General features: G+C 37.6%; 1 protein-coding gene across 1 annotated transcript in view; it reads right to left on the reverse strand.

Annotated features, from left to right (window-relative positions):
* Positions 1-20,684, reverse strand: part of AGBL1 (AGBL carboxypeptidase 1) — a 700,107-nt gene that overhangs the window by 431,900 nt on the left and 247,523 nt on the right. Inside the window, exon 18 of the mRNA XM_070045034.1 lies at positions 2,308-2,488. Within this exon, the coding sequence (XP_069901135.1) occupies positions 2,308-2,488 (181 nt within the window). The remainder of the gene's footprint in view (positions 1-2,307; positions 2,489-20,684) is intronic.

A 20,684-nucleotide genomic window follows, 5' to 3' on the forward strand; every position in this document is an offset into this window, starting at 1 on the left:
TATATTTCTTAAACATTTTCTTATTAATTTTAAGTCACTGTAATTTTATCTCTGAAATTTTTGTTTTCTTTTTTAATTTCTTTATAACTCTCATTTTACCTCTTCTGTTTCACCTTTTCAATATTGCTCTATTTTCCCAGTTTTTAAACATATGCTTTTGCCTCTTTAAAACTGATATTTGAAATTATAACAACTTCTGCATTTTTATTTTTAGCTTTTGAAATTATTTTTCCTTTCAATTTTTCTGTTTACCTTGTATTCTGTTTATTTCCATAGGATACCAATGTCTAATCCTATAGTAAAAAAGAATCATTTGTTACCATAGGAAGGGGCTTTAAGTCTTTTTCCACAGTTTGAGGCAGGTATGTATGAATGTTAATCCTGTCACCCCAACCCACTGACTCAGTGATCTTGGGAACCTGCTCTTCTATCTGGGCCTCAGCTCACAACTCTGCAAATGCTGACACCTTACGACACTGGAATTCACCTTTCCTATTATACATTCTCAAAGGCATGGAGGAGCTAAGCCAGGAGAAACACCACCCCAATCTTCCCTCTTGCAGCCAACCATTTTTCAGTCGTTTCACTTTTAGCCATTCCACAGCCATTTTTCAACCATTTCAGCCATTCCATTTAGATAAAGTGACACTTTTATTACAGCTGTATCCAGAATCCAGTAAAATACAACTGAGAATAAAGATTTATCTGCAGAAAATAGAAGCAAATCAAAGCATTGGTCTTTTTTTGTTTGTTTGTTCGTTTTGTTTTGTTTTATTATTTCTTTTAATCTTTTTTTTTACACAGCAGGTTCTTATCAGTTATCTATTTTATACATATTAGTGTATATTTGTCAATCCCAATCTCCCAATCCATCCCACCACCCTCCCTCACTGCTTTCCCCCCTTGGTGTCCATACATTTGTTCTCTACATCTGTGTCTCTATTTCTGCCTTGCAAACCAGTTCATCTGTACCATTTCTCTAGATTCCACATATACGCATTAATAAACGATATTTGTTTTTCTCTTTGACTTACTTCACTCTGTATGACAGTCTCTAGGTCCACCCACGTCTCTACAAATGACCGAATTTCGTTCCATTTTATGGCTGAGTAATATTCCATTGTATATATGTACCACATCTTCTTTACCCATTCGTCTGTCAATGGGCATTTAGGTTGCTTCCATGACCTGGCTATTGTAAATAGTGCTGCACTGAACATTGAGGTTCATGTGTCATTTTGAATTATGGTTTTCTCTGGGTATATGCCCAGTAGTGGGATTGTTGGGTCATATGGTAATTCTATTTTTAGTTTTTTAAGGAACATCCATACTGTTCTCCGTAGTGGCTGTATCAATTTACATTCCCACCAACAGTGCAAGAGGGTTTCCTTTTCTCCACACCCTCTCCAGCATTTGTTGTTTGTAGATTTTCTGATGAGGCCCATTCTAACCGGTGTGAAGTGATACCTCATTGTAGTTTTGATTTGCATTTCTCTAATAATTAGTAATGTTGAGCAGCTTTTCAAGTGCTTCTTGGCCATCTGTATGTCTTCTTTGGAGAAATGTCTATTTAGTTCTTCTGCCCATTTTTGTATTGGGTTGTTTGTTTTTTTGATACTGAGCTGCATGAGCTGCTTGTAAATTTTGGAGATTAATCCTTTGTCAGTTGCTTCATTTGCAAATATTTTCTCCCATTTTGAGGGTTGTCTTTTCATCTTGTTTATGTTTTCTTTTGCTGTGCAAAAGCTTTTAAGCTTCATTAGGTCCCATTTGTTTATTTTTGTTTTTATTTCCATTACTCTAGGAGGTGGGTCAAAAAAGATCTTGCTGTGATTTATGTCAAAGAGTGTTGTTCCTATGTTTTCCCCTAAGAGTTTTATAGTGTCTGGTCTTACATTTAGGTCTTTAATCCATTTTGAGTTTATTTTTGTGAAGCACTGGTCTTAACTTCAAGAAAATCACAATTTGAGCCCTGACTTTGTCCTAACCAAGTAACTGGGGGAGTCATTTGATTATTGTGGACACCAATTCCCTCCTTTTTAAAAGGAGTGTTAGATGAGATTATTTCTATGGATTCCTCTGTTATTAATTGCCAATGAGTCTATACCTTTCTATTCAAAGGAACTATGAGATTGACATTAATGTATATGGAGATTACCCTGTTATTTGTACCAGGTAACAGAACCCAAGAGAAGTTATTCCTGCCAGAGTACCAAGACCTCTCCAGTCAAGCCCATTGAGCAAAACAACAACATGTTACCATGGTAACATAAATGCGGACTAGGTTGAGCCAGGTGCCTGACATACTTGCCATTGATGACACCATCTGGGTTGAGCATGGGGATGATCTTGAAAATGAAGTTTTCCCTCAAGAGCCTAGCCACAGGGTCACTGCTGACCAGGAACTCCAAGGTCCCCTTCATCACCCAGCTGGCATTGCTCTCTCCTGGGTGAACTCGAGCAGTAATCACCTGGTATGGGCGCTGCCCTGCAGAAAAAGAGACACAAGAAAATTAACGTAAGTACACTTTTCATTTCCACCCAGATAATCTCCAGGAAGCCAGTATTACACGTGACTGGCATGAAGCCTGAAACAGGTTGACTGTTTCTAATACACATCTAATGTACATGTATCCATTTTCCACCTGCCTCTATGGTCTGCAAGACTCAAGAGAGTATAAAGTTAAAGCTCAAGGCTGTTATCCAAAGCATAAGTACTTAGTGGCATCAAAACCAACCAAGAATCAGATTTTGGCAAGACCACCAAAGAAATAATTTACTCTTCAGAGTCCAACAGCATGATGCTGGGTGTCCCAGATCTGAGATTGAATCTTATCTTCATCATTTACCAATTGTAGGACCTCAGCCAAATGACTTAATTTCTCCAAGGCTGCTTTCTCATCTGTAAAATGAGGCCAATAATACTGACCTCCTGCAGCTGTTCTAAAAACTAAAGGATGTGATTATAAAGAACTTGGCATATTGCTTGCTGTTCAGTGTGTACCTGTTAGCTCTCTCCCTTCTCAATTATAAAGTCTGTGGTTAGGATGGTGCCTCACATTCCCCAGTAGAAATAGGAGTCAAGTACAGAAACTGAATTGGGAAATTTATGACTGACTTTATGACACTGAAGCCAATCCTGGAGAGATTTCACAAAAGAGGGAAGCACCTGAAAGCTTAATCTTGGAGTTGCAATACTTCCTTCACTTTGCAGAAGAAATCAGGAACACACTCTCTGCCAATCACAGGGAGTGTATTGACATGAATAGATCTTATGAAGAATGCATTGATGAAAGAGAGACTTATCATTTCTTTGCTGACAGAAGACACATGGAGTATCGTAGTGTTGAAACGTATTCTTAGGCCACATCAGGGTTCAGGTGGTAAATGTCTTTTGATTGATTGGTGATGTCTGTCCCCATACACTTGAGGAACAAGTGGGGAACATGTGGTATCATACAAGCAATTCACCGTGTCTGCTCTAACCCGTTGTTTAATTTTGTGTGGGTTTTTTGACTCTTCCTTCTGTATCCTCACCCAATTCTTTATTGCTCCTAAACCCATTCTAATGATGAGAACTAAATATTTGCCAAGTATAAATACCTTAGCCACTAAACAGACTAAAAGTTAAATCAGTCATTTTCTTCCTGATCATTCAAATCATGAGTTAAATATGGCTTTTTTCCCTTAAGCAGTAATCTTTTTGAGGGAATAAACTGTGTCTCAAATTCTGTACAAAGACAGACAAAACTGAGTAACTCTCAATTACAGCTAAATAACAAGTAATGGAAGATACAGAGAAATAAACTATTAATTCCCTAATTATATTACTATTATCATCAATTAAAACAAACAAAAAACCCTCTGTCAACAGCCAATGAGATGCAGGTTTAAGGGGCATATATTGGTGCATTTTTACTGACTATGGTAAGAGCATGTTATTTCTCTTTGTAGATCCTTTATATATTGTGGATAATATTCAGTTATGTTTTTGCTTAAGCAGGTATTTTGAACATATTCCAGAAACTGCAGGAGGCATTGGGTAGAAAAAGTTGAATATATTATAGTTCTTGTTCTGTAAGAGGCCAAAGCATTTGTCGGTAGTGACAAACATGCAAGCAAATAATGACAAGTGAGCTAGTGGAGGTGTACATAAAGCACCAAAAATAGATCTGAGTCAGAGAGGGAAGGACATTTCCAGCGATGTGATGTTATTTAGACTGGGTCCTGAAGGATAAGTATCAGCTAACTAGAGAAAGAAGGTGAGAAGGGGTCTTCTAAGCAAAGAAAAAGATACATGGCAAAGAACACAGAGGAGAAAAACTGGTGCATTCAAGAATAAAGAAAATTTGTGAATGGCTGAAGCAAAGGACTAGAGATAGTAGCTTGTGAATTTAGAAAAGGAGTTTGGTGTCAAACTGTTAAAATCCTTCCTCATATATTTTGTTTAGGGATTTGGACTTTATTCTGTAGATAAGAAGTTCTCAACCATGGAGTCAGTGTCTCCCTGATACGCTATGATATGTGATGAGATCTACTGAAGAATCACTGGTAATAAAAGGGTAAATGCTTGTTTTATATATATATATATATATATATATATATACACACACACACACACATATATATATACATACACACACATATACACTACACTATATATGTATACATATACTTTATAAATATACATACATATATACCTGTATATACACACACATACACATATGACACAAAATGCTGGCTACCGCCCAATAGCTTTTCTCCCCTTATTTCCTACCACCACACCCCTGATTTTGGGGGGTTTAAAAAATGCCCAGATCAAAACACCCAGCTTCATGGATCCTCTTGTAGGTAGGAGTGACCATGTGACAGGGTTGAGACCAATGAGATGTAAATGGCAACCTGGGGTCGGTCTTTCTGGAAAACTGACTAAAGGGCACTGTTTCACCTGGCAAATGCCTTCTTGGTTTTTGTACCTTATCCCTTAACTTTGTCTCTCGTTCCTTCCGTGAACATAGATCTGATACTTTCAGGTGAAGAAGCCAACTTGAGAATCAGTCACATGATAAGATGTTACCATAAAGGTAGAAAGAGCCTAGTTCTTGAAAAATCCCTTAAGCAGCTACCCTGCACCTTCACTAGCTTCTTCAATGCTTCTGGATGTTTGAGACCAATAAACCACTATTTGACTGGGCAAATGTAATCATGTTTCTGTTATATCTTGTTAGACTCTAGTTTACCTTATATAAGAGCAGATTTAAAGTCATCCTTAAAATAAGGTTACTTTGGAGGCTTCTGGGAAGATGGCAGAAGAATAAAGCATGGAGATCTCCTTCCTCCCCACAGATACACCAGAAATACATCTACACATGGAACAACTCCTACAGAACACCTACTGAACACTGGCAGAAGACCTCAGACCTCCCAAAAGGGAAGAAATCCCCGACGTACCTGGGTAGGGCAAAAGAAAAAATAATAGACACAAAAGAATAGGGACGGGACCCGCACCAGTGGGAGGGAGCTGTGAAGGAGGAAAGGTTTCCACACACTAGGAAGCCCCTTCGCGGGCGGAAACTGCGGGTGGTGGAGGGGGTAAGCTTTGAAGCCGTGGAGGAGAGCACAGCAACAGGGGTGCGGAGGGCAAAGCGGAGAGATTCCCGCACAGAGGACAAGGGCCGACCGGCACTCACCAGCCCGAGAGGTTTGTCGGCTCAACCGCCGGGGCGGGAGGGGCTGGGAGCTGAGGCTCCGGCATTGGTCGGAGCGCTGGGAAAGGACTGGAGGTGGCAGCATCAACACAGCCTGCAGGGGGTTAGTGCGCCACGGCTAGCCGGGAGGGAGTCCGGGTAAAAGTCTGGAGCTGCCGAAAAGGCAAGAGACTTTTTCTCCCCTCTTTGTTTTCTGATGCGCGAGGAGAGGGGATTAAGAGCGCTGCTTAAAGGAGCTTCGGAGACGGGCGTGAGCCGCGGCTAAAAGCGCGGACCCCAGAGACGGGCATGAGACGCTAAGGCTGCTGCTGCCGCCACCAAGAAGCCTGTGTGCGAACACAGGTCACTATCTACACCCCGCTTCTGGGGAGCCTGTGCCGCCCGCCACTGCCAGGGTCCCAGGATCCAGGGACAACTCCCCTGGGAGAACGCACAGCGTGCCTCAGGCTGGTGCAACGTCAGGCCAGCCTCTGCCGGCGCAGGATTAACCCGCCCTCCGTGCCCCTTCCTCCTGCCGCCCTGAGTGAGCCAGAGCCCCCGAATCAGCGGCTCCTTTAACCCCGTCATGTATGAGGGAAGAACAGACGCCCTCCGGCAACCTACACGCAGAGGCGGGGCCCAATCCAAAGCTGAGCCCCTGGGACCTGTGAGAACAAAGAAGAGAAAGGGAAATCTCTCCCAGCAGCCTCAGAAGCAGCGGAATAAAGCTCCACAACCAACTTGATGTCTATGGAACACCTGAATAGAGAACGAATCATCCCAAATTGAGGAGGTGGACTTTGAGAGCAAGATTTATGCTGTATAGCTTTGCTTCCACCATTTGTCCTAGGGTTCTATCCGTCCGTTTTTTTGTTTCGTTTTGTTTTTAATTTTTTTTCTTAATAATTATATTTTTATTTTAATAACTTTATTATATTTTATCTTCTTTTATTTTACTTTATCTTCTTTCTTTTTTTCCTTCCTTCCCTCCTTCCTTCCTTCCTCCCTCCCTCCTTCCTTCCTTCCTTTCTTTTTCTTTCTACTTCTACTACTTCTTTCTTTCTACTTTTTCTCCCTTTTATTCTGAGCCGTGTGGATGAAAGGCTCTTGGTGCTGCAGTCAGGAGTCAGTGCTGTGCCTCTGAGGTGGGAGAGCCAACTTCAGGACACTGGTCCACAAGAGACCTCCCAGCTCCACATAATATCAAATGGCGAAAATCTCCCAGAGACCTCCATCTCAACACCAGCACCCAGCTTCACTCAACGACCAGTGAGCTACAGTGCTGGACATCCTATGCCAAACAACTAGCAAGACAGGAACACAACCCCACCCATTAGCAGAAAGGCGGCCTAAAATTGTAAGTCCACAGACACCCCAAAACACACCACCAGACGTGGACCTGCCCACCAGAAAGACAAGATCCAGCCTCATCCACCAGAACACAGGCACTAGTCCCCTCCACCAGGAAGCCTACACAACCCACTGAAACAACTTTAGCCACTGGGGACAGACACCAAAAACAACGGGAACTACGAACCTGCAGCCTGCAAAAAGGAGACCCCAAACACAGTAAGATAAGCAAAATGAGAAGACAGAAAAACACACAGCAGATGAAGAAGCAAGATAAAAACCCACCAGACCTAACAAATGAAGAGGAAATAGGCAGTCTACCTGAAAAAGAATTCAGAATAATGATAGTAAAGATGATCCAAAATCTTGGAAATAGAATGGAAAAATGCAAGAAACATTTAACAAGGACCTAGAAGAACTAAAGATGAAACAAACAACGATGAACAACACAATAAATGAAACTAAAAATACTCTAGATGGGATCAACAGAAGAATAACTGAGGCAGAAGAACAGATAAGTGACCTGGAAGATAAAATAGTGGAAATAACTACTGCAGAGCAGAATAAAGAAAAAAGAATGAAAAGAACTGAGGACAGTCTCAGAGACCTCTGGGACAACATTAAATGCACCAACATTCGAATTATAGGGGTTCCAGAAGAAGAAAAGAAAAAGAAAGGGACTGAGAACATATTTGAAGAGATTATAGTTGAAAACTTCCCTAATATGGGAAAGGAAAGAGTTAATCAAGTCCAGGAAGCACAGAGAGTCCCATACAGGATAAATCCAAGGAGAAATACGCCAAGACACATATTAATCAAACTGTCAAAAATTAAATACAAAGAAAACATATTAAAAGCAACAAGGGAAAAACAACAAATGACACACAAGGGAATCCCCATAAGGTTAACAGCTGATCTTTCAGCAGAAACTCTGCAAGCCAGAAGGGAGTGGCAGGACATATTTAAAGTGATGAAGGAGAAAAACCTGCAACCAAGATTACTCTACCCAGCAAGGATCTCATTCAGATTTGATGGAGAAATTAAAACCTTTATAGACAAGCAAAAGCTGAGAGAGTTCAGCACCACCAAACCAGCTTTAAAACAAATGCTAAAGGAACTTCTCTAGGCAAGAAGCACAAGACAAGGAAAACACCTACAATAACGAACCCAAAACAATTAAGAAAATGGGAATAGGAACATACATATCGATAATTACCTTAAATGTAAATGGACTAAATGCTCCCACCAAAAGACACAGATTGGCTGAATGGATACAAAAACAAGACCCATATATTTGCTGTCTACAAGAGACCCACTTCAGACGTAGAGACACACACAGACTGAAAGTAAGGGTATGGAAAAAGATATTTCATGCAAATGGAAACCAAAAGAAAGCTGGAGTAGCAATTCTAATATCAGACAAAATAGACTTTAAAATAAAGACTATTAGAAGAGACAAAGAAGGACACTATATAATAATCAAGGGATCGATCCAAGAAGAAGATATAACAACTGCAAATATTTATGCACCCAACATAGGAGCACCTCAATACATAAGGCAAATACTAACAGCCATAAAAGGGGAAATCGACAGTAACACATTCATAGTAGGGGACTTTAACACCCCACTTTCACCAATGGACAGATCATCCAAAATGAAAATAAATAAGGAAACACAAGCTTTAAATGATACATTAAACAAGACAGACTTAATTGATATCTATAGGACATCCCATCCAAAAACAACAGACTACACATTTTTCTCAAGTGCTCATGGAACATTCTCCAGGATAGATCATATCTTGGGTCACAAGTCAAGCCTTGGTAAATTTAAGAGAATTGAAATTGTTTCAAGTATCTTTTCTGACCACAACGCAATGAGACTAGATATCAATTACAGGAAAAGATCTATAAAAAATACAAACACATGGAGGCTAAACAATACACTACTTAATAACGAAGTGATCACTGAAGAAATCAAAGAGGAAATAAAAAAATACCTCGAAACAAATGACAATGGAGACACGATGACCCAAAATCTATGGGACGCAGCAAAAGCAGTTCTAAGAGGGAAGTTTATAGCAATACCATCCTACATTAAGAAACAGGAAACATCTCGAATAAACAACCTAACCTTGCATCTAAAGCAATTAGAGAAAGAAGAAAAAAAAACGCCAAAGTTAGCAGAAGGAAAGAAATCATAAAAATCAGATCAGAAATAAATGAAAAAGAAATGAAGGAAACGATAGCAAAGATCAATAAAATTAAAAGCTGGTTCTTTGAGAAGATAAACAAAATTGATAAACCATTAGCCAGATCAAAAAAAAAAGGGAGAAGACTCAAATCAATAGAATTAGAAATGAAAAAGGAGAAGTAACAACTGACACTGCAGAAATACAAAAGATCATGAGAGATTAGTACAAGCAACTCTATGCCAATAAAATGGACAACCTGGAAGAAACGGACAAATTCTTAGAAATGCACAACCTGCCAAGACTGAATCAGGAAGAAATAGAGAATATGAACAGACCAATCACAAGCACTGAAATTGAAACTGTGATTAAAAATCTTCCAACAAACAAAAGCCCAGGACCAAATGGCTTCACAGGCGAATTCTATCAAACATTTAGAGAAGAGATGACACCTATCCTTCTCAAACTCTTGCAAAATATAGCAGAGGGAGGAACACTCCCAAACTCATTCTACGAGGCCACCATCACCTTGATACCAAAACCAGACAAGGATGTCACAAAGAAAGAAAACTACATGCCAATATCACTGATGAACATAGATGCAAAAATCCTCAACAAAATACTAGCAAACAGAATCCAACAGCACATTAAACAGATCATACACCATGATCAAGTGGGGTTTATTCCAGGAATGCAAGGATTCTTCAATATACGCAAATCAATCAACGTGATAAACCATATTAACAAACTGAAGAAGAAAAACCATATGATCATCTCATTAGATGCAGAGAAAGCTTTTGACAAAATTCAACACCCATTTATGATAAAAACCCTGCAGAAAGTAGGCATAGAGGGAACAGAACTTTCCTCAAAATAATAAAGGCCATATATGACAAACCACAGCCAACATCGTCCTCAATGGTGAAAAACTGAAGGCATTTCCACTAAGATCAGGAACAAGACAAGGTTGCCCACTATCACCACTCTTATTCAACATAGTTTTGGAAGTTTTAGGAATCCAAATCAGAAAAGAAGAAGTAAAGCTGTCACTGTTTGCAGATAACATGATACTATACATAGAGAATCCTAAAGATGCTACCAGAAAACTACTAGTTAATCAATGAATTTGGTAAAGCAGCAGGATACAAAATTAATGCACAGGAATCTCTTGCATTCCTATACACTAATGATGAAAAATATGAAAGAGAAATTAAGGAAACACTCTCATTTACCACGGTAACAAAAAGAATAAAATACCTAGGAATAAACCTACCTAAGGAGGCAAAAGACCTGTATGCAGAAATCTATAAGTCACTCATTAAAGAAATTAAAGATGATACAAACAGATGGAGAGATATACTATGTTCTTGGATTGGAAGAATCAACATTGTGAAAATGACTCTACTACCCAAAGCAATCTACAGATTCAATGCAATCCCTATCAAACTACCACTGGCATTTTTCACAGAACTAGAACAAAATATTTCACAATTTGTATGGAAACACAAAAGACCCTGAATAGCCAAAGCAATCTTGAGAACGAAAAGCTGAGCTGGAGGAATCAGGCTCCTTGACTTCAGACTATACTACAAAACTACAGTAATCAAGATAGTATGGTACTGGCACAGAAACAGAAAGATAGATCAATGGAACAGGATAGAAAGCCTGGAGATAAACCCACGCACATATGGTCACCTTATCTTTGATAAAGGAGGCAGGAATGTACAGTGGAGAAAGGACAGCCTCTTCAATAAGTGGTGCTGGGAAAACTGGACAGGTACATGTACAAGTATGAGATTAGATCACTCCCTAACACCATATATAAAAATAAGCTCAAAATGGATTAAAGACCTAAATGTAAGGCCAGAAACTATCAAACTCTTAGAGGAAAACATAGGCAGAACACTCTATGACATAAATCACAGCAAGATCCTTTTTGACCCACCTCCTAGAGAAATGGAAATAAAAACAAAAATAAACAAATGGGACCTAATGAAACTTCAAAGCTTTTGCACAGCAAAGGAAACCATAAACACGACCAAAAGACAACCCTCAGAATGGGAGAAAATATTTGCAAGTGAAGCAACTGACAAAGGATTAATCTCCAAAATTTATAAGCAGCTCATGCAGCTCAATAACAAAAAAACAAACAACCCAATCCAAAAATGGGCAGAAGACCTAAATAGACATTTCTCCAAAGAAGATATACAGACTGCCAACAAACACATGAAAGAATGCTCAACTTCATTAATCATTAGAGAAATGCAAATCAAAACTACAATGAGATATCATCTGACACCAGTAAGAATGGCCATCATCAAAAAATCTAGAAACAGTAAATGCTGGAGAGGGTGTGGAGAGAAGGGAAGCCTCTTGCACTGTTGGTGGGAATGTAAATTGATACAGCCACTGCGGAGAACAGTATGGAGGTTCCTTAAAAAACTACAAATAGAACTACCATATGACCCAGCAATCCCACTACTGGGCACATACCGTGAGAAAACCATAATTCAAAAAGAGTCATGTACCAAAATGTTCACTGCAGCTCTACTTACAATAGCCCAGAGATGGAAACAACCTAAGTGTCCATCATCGGATGAATGGATAAAGATGTGGCACATATATACAATGGAATATTACACAGCCATTGAGCTATTTGTAATGAGGTGGATAGACCTAGAGTCTGTCATACAGAGTGAAGTAAGTCAGAAAGAGAAAGACAAATACCTTATGCTAACACATACATATGGAATTTAAGAAAAAAAATGTCATGAAGAACCTAGGGGTAAGACAGTTAGAAAGACACAGACCTACTAGAGAATGGACTTGAGGATATGGGGAGGGGGAAGGGTAAGCTGTGACAAAGTGAGAGTGGCATGGACATATATACACTACCAAATGTAAAATAGATAGCTAGTGGGAAGCAGCCACATAGCACAGGGAGATCAGCTTGGTGCTTTGTGACCACCTGGAGGGGTGGGATAGGGAGGGTGGGAGGGAAGGCGACGCAAGAGGGAAGAGATATGGGAACATATGTATATGTATAACTGATTCACTTTGTTATAAAGCAGAAACTAACACACCATTGTAAAGCAATTATACTCTAATAAAGGTGTAAAAAAATTAAAAAAAGGTTACTTTGAATAATATGCATCCAAGTGTGCTTTCTGGACTGGGGAGAAAAGAATGGCAGAGAGTTGTAGTAAGAATATTTGTTATGTGTGTCCCAGAAAACAACAGTTGAGAATGTCTACTTTAAGAAATAGAAAGTAAATGATGGCTTTTCAACAGGAGAAAGACATGCCAAAGACTGTGCTTCAGAAAAATTCTGACATTTATGAAGATAGCACATTTGTTTAACCACAGACAGTGGTGGAGTTATAAAGCAGAGCACAACTTTTAGAGCCATATTTCCAGAGTTCAAATTCCAGCCCCACCATGTTCTACCTGAGATGAATTATGTTAAGTTTCTCAAGTGAGTACTGGGTTGGATATTCTGCATGTAAGCCTAGTGATTTGCTAACTGGAACTTACTAAGTATTGGCGGGGGTGGTATACAGTTAGCTAGCTGAGCACAGTTGAAGTTAGTTGAAGGTCAACTTTCCCACTATATCATTTGCTCACAATTACTTTTCACTCCTTCCAAAGCAAGCTGTATTGGCACGTCAATAAAAAGCTTGTTGAGTAATAAAGAGGCTTGACGAATTTGTACCCAATCAGTGGCCTATTTTCAGTTCTATAATTCCATATCACTCTCTTTGTGGTTTTTGAACTATGTTCATTTACAGCATATTGAACAACAATATTAAGTGCTCCCAGCCCAGCAAGAAGAAATTAAAAAAAAAAAAGGTAGCTTAAGCTCGTGTAAAATTTCAACACCAACTGAACACTCTCATTGTCTGGGCCATTTGAGTCCCACTGCCTGGTAACCAGTGCAATGCAGTGTGTTAGTCAATAAGCCGAATGCAGCTCTTGCAAAGAAATGTCAATGATGTTTCTTCCCTTCGGAGAGTCAGGGTGATAATCTGCTAGACTATAATACACCACAAAAGCTGCCAGGCTGTTCTGAGCATCCTGAAGAAGCAAACAGGGAAAACTGTGGACTCTCATGAAGAAATTAGTATAAGCAGAATTTTAGCCATTTCTAGTTGATTTTCCTCCTTCCTCTCCGTGATTTAAGGCAATTTTGCAGTCGCATTGGTGAGTTAAACTTACGGGACCATTCAGTTGTAGCAGCAAATGGTGCTCCAAAGAAACCACAACAGACAACAGCTGTAAATAGTATGCAACATACATACTATGTGTTTTTTCTTGTAATTGACAATTTCAGTTTTAATAACTCATCTTTGCTTGGGGTAGGGCAAAGAGTATCAAGTATATGTCTTTTTTTTTTCTCTGTAATTTACAAAATCTATTCCGGAGGCCACCAAAATCTATGGGGGAGTCATGGTTTGGCAAAATTGTAATTCTGAAAGCAACATATTGAATTTATGTCAGTGGTAATGACATCTGTATTAGAAACAAGTAGGGGGTGGTATAATGCCTGAGAGATATCAGGCTCAGGGCCAATGAAAAGCTGAGTAAGAACAGAAGACGTGTGATAACACACATGTACGCCCAACTATACAAACATCCATTCATTTATTCCTTCTTTCTTTCAACAATATATATTAAGCTCCTACTGGCACTCTGTAACGTTCTGGAGATTCCAAAAGAAATAATGATTTTTGCCCTCAGGGAACTAATAATAGTCTGGTGAGAAAAACAGGCACACAGATAATTATGATCCAATGATCAGGGACATTTGTCAAGACATTTTTCAAAGCACAGTGGAATGCTCATTACGTTATTTATGGTAATGCAAAGCAACTGGAAGTGACTTATACATGCATCCACAGGACATTAGTTAAAGAAATGATACGTAAAACAGAATACTATGCAACCATTAAAGGTGGCACATAGATCTCACACTGGAAGATATGTCACACAGTGATGAGTGAAAACAATGTAGGCGAGACCACTGAATCATAATGGATCCCATTTGTGTCATTGTAGATACTTAAAGGTATCTGTACACAGAGACACATCTGCTAGTGGAGGCCACCTGGGTCATTTCTATGTCTTCTTTATCCCAATCTAGCATGTTTGTCTCTCCAGAAAATAACAATCATATGTCAGTTTTCATAAAGGCAAAATGTTTTCCAGGAGTAGTAAACCACAGAAGAGAAAGATTTAAAAAAAGTTTTTTTTCACAGAAGACGTGACATATGATCTGGTTTGTCCCACTGGAGTTTGAGTTTGCCAGATGAAGAAAAGAAAGAAGGGAGACGATGGAAGGGGGTAAGTCGATATATTTGCAAGATAATGAGGTCATAAAGCACAGAGTGTCTGAAGAAGAGTGATGTGATTTTATGTAACTAAAACACTAGCTATATGGAAGGTAAGAAGCGGAGTGATGCTATAAGCTAAGTCTGTACCTGTTTCTTTTAAACAGGCCTTTTAGCCCATGCTAAGGAGTTTGGAAACAATCTTATAGGCTGTGGAAGCACCATGGAAAATCATTTTGCAAGAGTGTAATCAGATGGGGCTTCTTGTTGGAGCTGAAGATGATAGGAGAAATGGCCAAAAGAGCATATTGTGATTTTAAGGTCCAGTCAGCTAACTTGACCTTAACTCTGGAAGAGAGTGGATAAAAATGGCCTGACTGAAGGGTAAGGAGTGAGGAAGGAGACCAGGAAACAGAAATGGAAAAGAAAATGTCAATGAAAGAAGATTCTGAGAAAGAGAAAATTTGATAAGAGGTGTGGTGGGAAAAAAATTTATACATTATATAATATACATGATACTAATGTTTACCACCAAAGGTAGCATGCTATGAAAATTTTCTGTACTGTTTTTCATTTACTAATATATCTTGGTGGTCTCTCCACATCAATATATAAAGATTCTTCCATCTCTCTTTTTTAATTAGTTGTATTTAGGGTACAATTTACATACAATAAATTTTACCAATTTTAATTTTACAATTCAATGAATTTTGACAAATGTATGCAGTGCTGTAAAACCACTAAGATCATGATTATCATCACAGAAATTCCCCTCATTCCCCTTTGTAGGCCGTTGCCTCACTCCATCCCTACCTTCTGGCAACCACTGATCTGCTTTTTGGCTCTGTAGGGCTGTCTTCTCTGGGACTTCATAATAATTGATTCATACAGGATATAACCTTTTTGTCTGGCCTCTTTCCCTTAGTGTAATGCTTTTGAGAGTCATCCATGTTGTTACATATATCAATAACGTGCTCCTTTTAGCCACTGACTTACATTCTAGTGTACCACAGAGCAATGGACATGCCACTATTTGTTTATTCCCTCACCTGTTGATAAGCATTTGCATTATTTCCAGTTTAGGGCTACTATGAAATAAGCTGCTATAGTCATTTGTGTATACATTTTTCTTCAAAGTGAATACTTGGGGGAATAGAATTTCTGCATACTTTGGTGGGGTTAATATTATGGTAGGTTTTTATGAGATGTGCCAAGCTGTTTCCCAAAGAGTCTGTCCTATTCTGCATGTCCACCAGCAGTGTCTGAGGGTTCCAGTTAATCCACAGAACAACTGACCCTCAGTATTGTCAAGCCTTTTTAATTTTAGTCATTCTAATGGGGAGGTAGTGGTGTCTAATTGTTGTTTTCATTTGCATTTCCCTGATGACAGATGATGTTGAGAATCTTCGTATGTGCTTTTTAGCCATTTTCATACTTTCTTAATGGAAGTATCTTTTCAGATCTTTTGCTTATTTTAAAATCAGGCTGTTTGTCTTATTATTGAGTTTGATGTGTTCTTTATATATTCTAAATATAACCGTTTAACAGATATACGTTTAGTAAATTCTCCCACTCTTTGGCTTATCTTTTCATTTTCTTGAAAATGTATTTTGAAGCCAAAACATTTTTTATTTGATAAAGTCAAATTTCTCCATTCTTTTTCTTTCATAGTTTGAGTATTTGGTGTTCCATCTAAGAAACCTTTGCCTAACTCAATGTGACCATGATTTTCTTCTGCAAGATTTATAGTCTAAGTTTTACATTTAAGTCAATCAATATTAGGTCTAGTGAGTTAACTTTGGACTATAATATGATATAAAGGTTGGGATTCATGTTTTTCTTCCTAGGATATACTTTAGGATTTTATACACATTCAGTCTTATCTTCTTCAAATAACAACAGTTTTATTTTTTTCTCTCTAAACCTGAAAGCATCTATTTCAACTGGAGGGTGGGATGCTACTCGCATCTACTGGTCTCTATTGAATAGGGGCCCAGGATGCTACTAAACATTCTGTAATGCACAGAACAGACTCCCATAAAAAAAAATTATCTGGTTCAAAATGTCAATAGAGAGAAGAATGAAAAACTCTAGCTTATACTCTACAATACAATATTAAATAGAACTGGTGATAGTGGCAATCTTTTTTTTTGTTTCTAGTCTCAGAAGGCAAGCTTTCAACATTTCCCCATTGAGGCTTTTGAAACTACCCTTTATTAAATTAAGAAAGTTTTCTTCTATTCCTACCTGCTAAGAGCTTTTGATCTTCAATTACGTCAAATTATTTCAAGTGGTATTTTGCTTCTATTGAAATGAATACATAATTTTCTCCTTTATTCTGTAAATGTGATGAATTACATGGATTTATTTTTATTTCCTTTATAGAAAACTTTGAATATACACAAATATATTTACTACCCAGCTACAACAATTATCAATTTCCAACGATTTTTGTTTTATTTATACTCCCACTCTCTACCTCTCGCAAGATTATTTTGAAACAAGTCTCAGGCATCATTTTAACACTGATTTTTTTTGCAAGTTGTATCAACATTACATTCCTGAAATACAATCAATTTGATTGCGATATATCATATATCATTTTATGTAATTCTGGATTTGATTGTTTTCTCGGGAATTTTGCACCTATGTCCCATGAGAGAAGTTGGTCTATAATTTTTCTTTCTTGTAATGTCCTTTTCAGACTTTTATATCAAGGTTGTGATGAGCTGGAAGTCATTACCACTTCTTCTTTTCTGTGGAAGATTTTTGAAGATTAGAAATACTTCCTCCTTAAATTTATGGTAAAATTTCCTAGTGAAGCCATCTGAGCATGGAATTTTTTTCTCTGAAGATTTTAATAACAACCCAAATTACATAATAACAAAACCAAAATATTAAAAAGCATTCAAATCATGTAATGAAGAAATCCAACCACTTAGATTTTCTATTTCTTCCTTTGTCAGTTTGGTAATTCTACTTTTCAATAATTTTACATTTAAAGCTGTATTTTCAAATTTGTTGGTGTAAAGTTATTTTAAAATCCCCCTTATATTTAAGAGTCTCTAGTGATGGTCCTTATTTTTATTTCTGATATAGAGTTCTTTATTCTTAATCATTCTCAAAGAGAGCATATCATTTTTAGTCTTTTCCAAAAATGAACTCTTTATTTTAGTTGTTTTCTCTTTCATTTATTTCTCCTCCTAAATTTCATTCTTCCTTCCTTCTACTTTCTTTGGTGTCAATATCATTGTTCTTTTACAAAGAACTTAAAATGGTATTTACATCATTGGCCCAGTGTATGATGGAATTTTATAAATGTTATCCATGTGTTTAAAAGAATGCCACTGAGTGCAACGTTCCATATACACCAATTAGATCAGATTTGTTAGTGATATTCTTCATATTCTCTATATTTTTGCTTGATATTATGTCTCCTTATTCTATAAATTACTGAGAGAGGTATATTAAGTCTCCAAAGACTATTTTAGATTTGTCTATTTCTTCTTATAATGTCAATTATTTCTTTATTTTAAAGCTATGTTTTAAATGAAAACAGATTTAGCATCGTTATGTTGTCCTAACTGGACATTTTATTGTTATAAGGTATTTCTCTATTTCTACTAAAACATTTCTCCCTAGCTCCTCCTTTGGCTGTATTTGCTGGATTTCTTTAGGTTAGTATTTACAATGTGTATCATTTCCCATCCCTTTACTTTCAAACTTTCTATAATTTTCCAGTAAATATTCATTTCTTGGATGTATCATATAATTGACTATTATATTTTATTCAGTCTGGTAATATTTATTCTCTTTTATTTTTTGTTTTATTTTAATTTTTTTTAATTTTTGAATTTTATTTATTTTTTTATACAGCAGATTCTTATTAGTCATCAATTTTATACACATCAGTGTATATATTTCAATCCCAATTGCCCAATTCATCACACCACCAACCCCACCCCAGCACCGCTTTCCCCACCTTGGTGTCCATACGTTTGTTCTCTACATCTGTGTCTCAATTTCTGCCCTCCAAACCAGTTAATCTGTACCATTTTTCTAGGTTCCACATATATGCATTAATATACGACATTGCTTTTGCTCTTTCTGACTTACTTCACTCTGTATGACAGTCTCTAGATCCAACCACGTCTCAACAAATGACCCAATATCGTTCCTTTTTATGGCTGAGTAATATTCCATTGTATATATGTACCACATCTTCTTTATCCATTTGTCTGTCGATGGGCATTTAGTTTGCTTCCATGACCTGGCAATTGTAAACAGTGCTGCAATGAACACTGGGGTGCATGGGTCTTTTTGAATTATGGTCTTCTCTGGGTATATGCCCAGTAGTGGGATGGCTGGATCATATGGTAATTCTATTTTTAGTTTTTTAAGGAACCTCCATACTGTTCTCCATAGTGGCTGTATCAGTTTACATTCCCACAAACAGTGCAAGAGGGTTCCCTTTTCTCCACACCCTCTCCACCATTTGTTGTTTGTAGATTTTTTGATGATGCCTATTCTAACTGGTGTTAGGTGATACTTAATTGCAGTTTTGATTTGCATTTCTCTAATAATTAGTCATGTTGAGCAGCTTTTCATGTGTTTCTTGGCCATCTGTATGTCTTCTTTGGAGAAATGTCTATTTAGGTCTCCTGCCCATTTTTGGATTGGGTTATTTGTTTACTTCATGTTGAGCTGCATAAGCTGTTTATATATTTTGGAGATCAATTCTTTGTCTGTTGATCCATTTACAAATATTTTCTCCAATTCTCGGGGTTGTCTTTTCGTCTTGTTTATGGTTTCCTTTGTGGTGCAAAACCTTTGAAGTTTCATTAGGTCCCAGTTGTTTATTTTTGTTTTTATTTCCATTACTTTAGGAGGCGGGTCAAAAAAGATCTTGCTGTGATTTATGTCAAAGAATGTTCTTCCTATGTTTTCCTCTAAGAGTTTTATAGTCTCTGCCCACACATTTAGGGCTTTAATCCATTTTGAGTTTATTTTTGTGTATGGTGTTAGGGAGTGTTCTAATTTCATTCTTTTACATTAGCTGTCCAGTTTTCTCAGCAGCACTTATTGAAGACACTGTCTTTTCTCCATTGTATATCCTTGCCTCATTTGTCATAGATTAGTTGACCATAGGAGCATGGGTTTATCTCTGGGCTTTCTATCTTGTTCCATTGATCTAACTTTGTTTTTGTGACAGTACGATACTGCCTTGATTACTGTAGCTTTGTAGTATAGTCCGAAGTCAGGGAGTCTGATTCCTCCAGCTGCATTTTTTTCCCTCAAGACTGCTTTGGCTATTCAGGGCCTTTTGTATCTCCATACAAATTTTAAGATTTTTTGCTCTGATTCCGTAAAAAATGTCAGTGGTAATTTGATAGGGATTGCATTGAATCTGTAGGTTGCTTTGGGTAATATAGTCAACTTTACAATATTGATTCTTCCAATCCAAGAACATGGTATATCTCTCCATCTGTTGGTATCATCTTTAATTTCTTTCATCAGTGTCTTATAGTTTTCTGCATACAGGTCTTTTATCTCCCTAGATAGGTTTATTCCTAGGTATTTTATTTTTTTTGTTGCAATGGTAAATGGGAGGAGTGTTCCCTTAATTTCTCTTTCAGATTTTTCATCATTAGTGTATAGGAATGCAAGAGATTTCTGTGCATTAGTTTTCTATCCTGCAACTTTACCAAATTCATTGATTAGCTCTAGCAGTTGTCTGGTGCCATCTTTAGGATTCTCTATGTATAGTATCATGTCATCTGCAAACAGTGACAGTTTTACTTCTTGTTTTGCAATTTGTACTTCTTTTACTTCATTTTCTTCTCTGACTGCTGTGGCTAGGACTTCCAAAACTATGTTGAATAATAGTGGTGAGAGTGGACATCCTTGTCGTGTTCCTGATGTTAGAGGAAATGCTTTCAGTTTTTCACCATTGAGAATGAGGTTTGCTGTGGGTGTGTCATATATGGCCTTTATTATGTAGAGGTAGGTTCCCTCTATGCCCACTTTCTGGAGAGTTTCTATCATAAATGGGTGTTGAATTTTGTCAAAAGCTTTTTCTGCATCCATTGAGATGATCATATGGTTTTTATTCTTCAATTTGTTAATAA

Source organism: Globicephala melas, chromosome 2, assembly GCF_963455315.2.
Source record: "Globicephala melas chromosome 2, mGloMel1.2, whole genome shotgun sequence".
Classification (NCBI taxonomy): Eukaryota; Metazoa; Chordata; class Mammalia; order Artiodactyla; family Delphinidae; genus Globicephala; species Globicephala melas.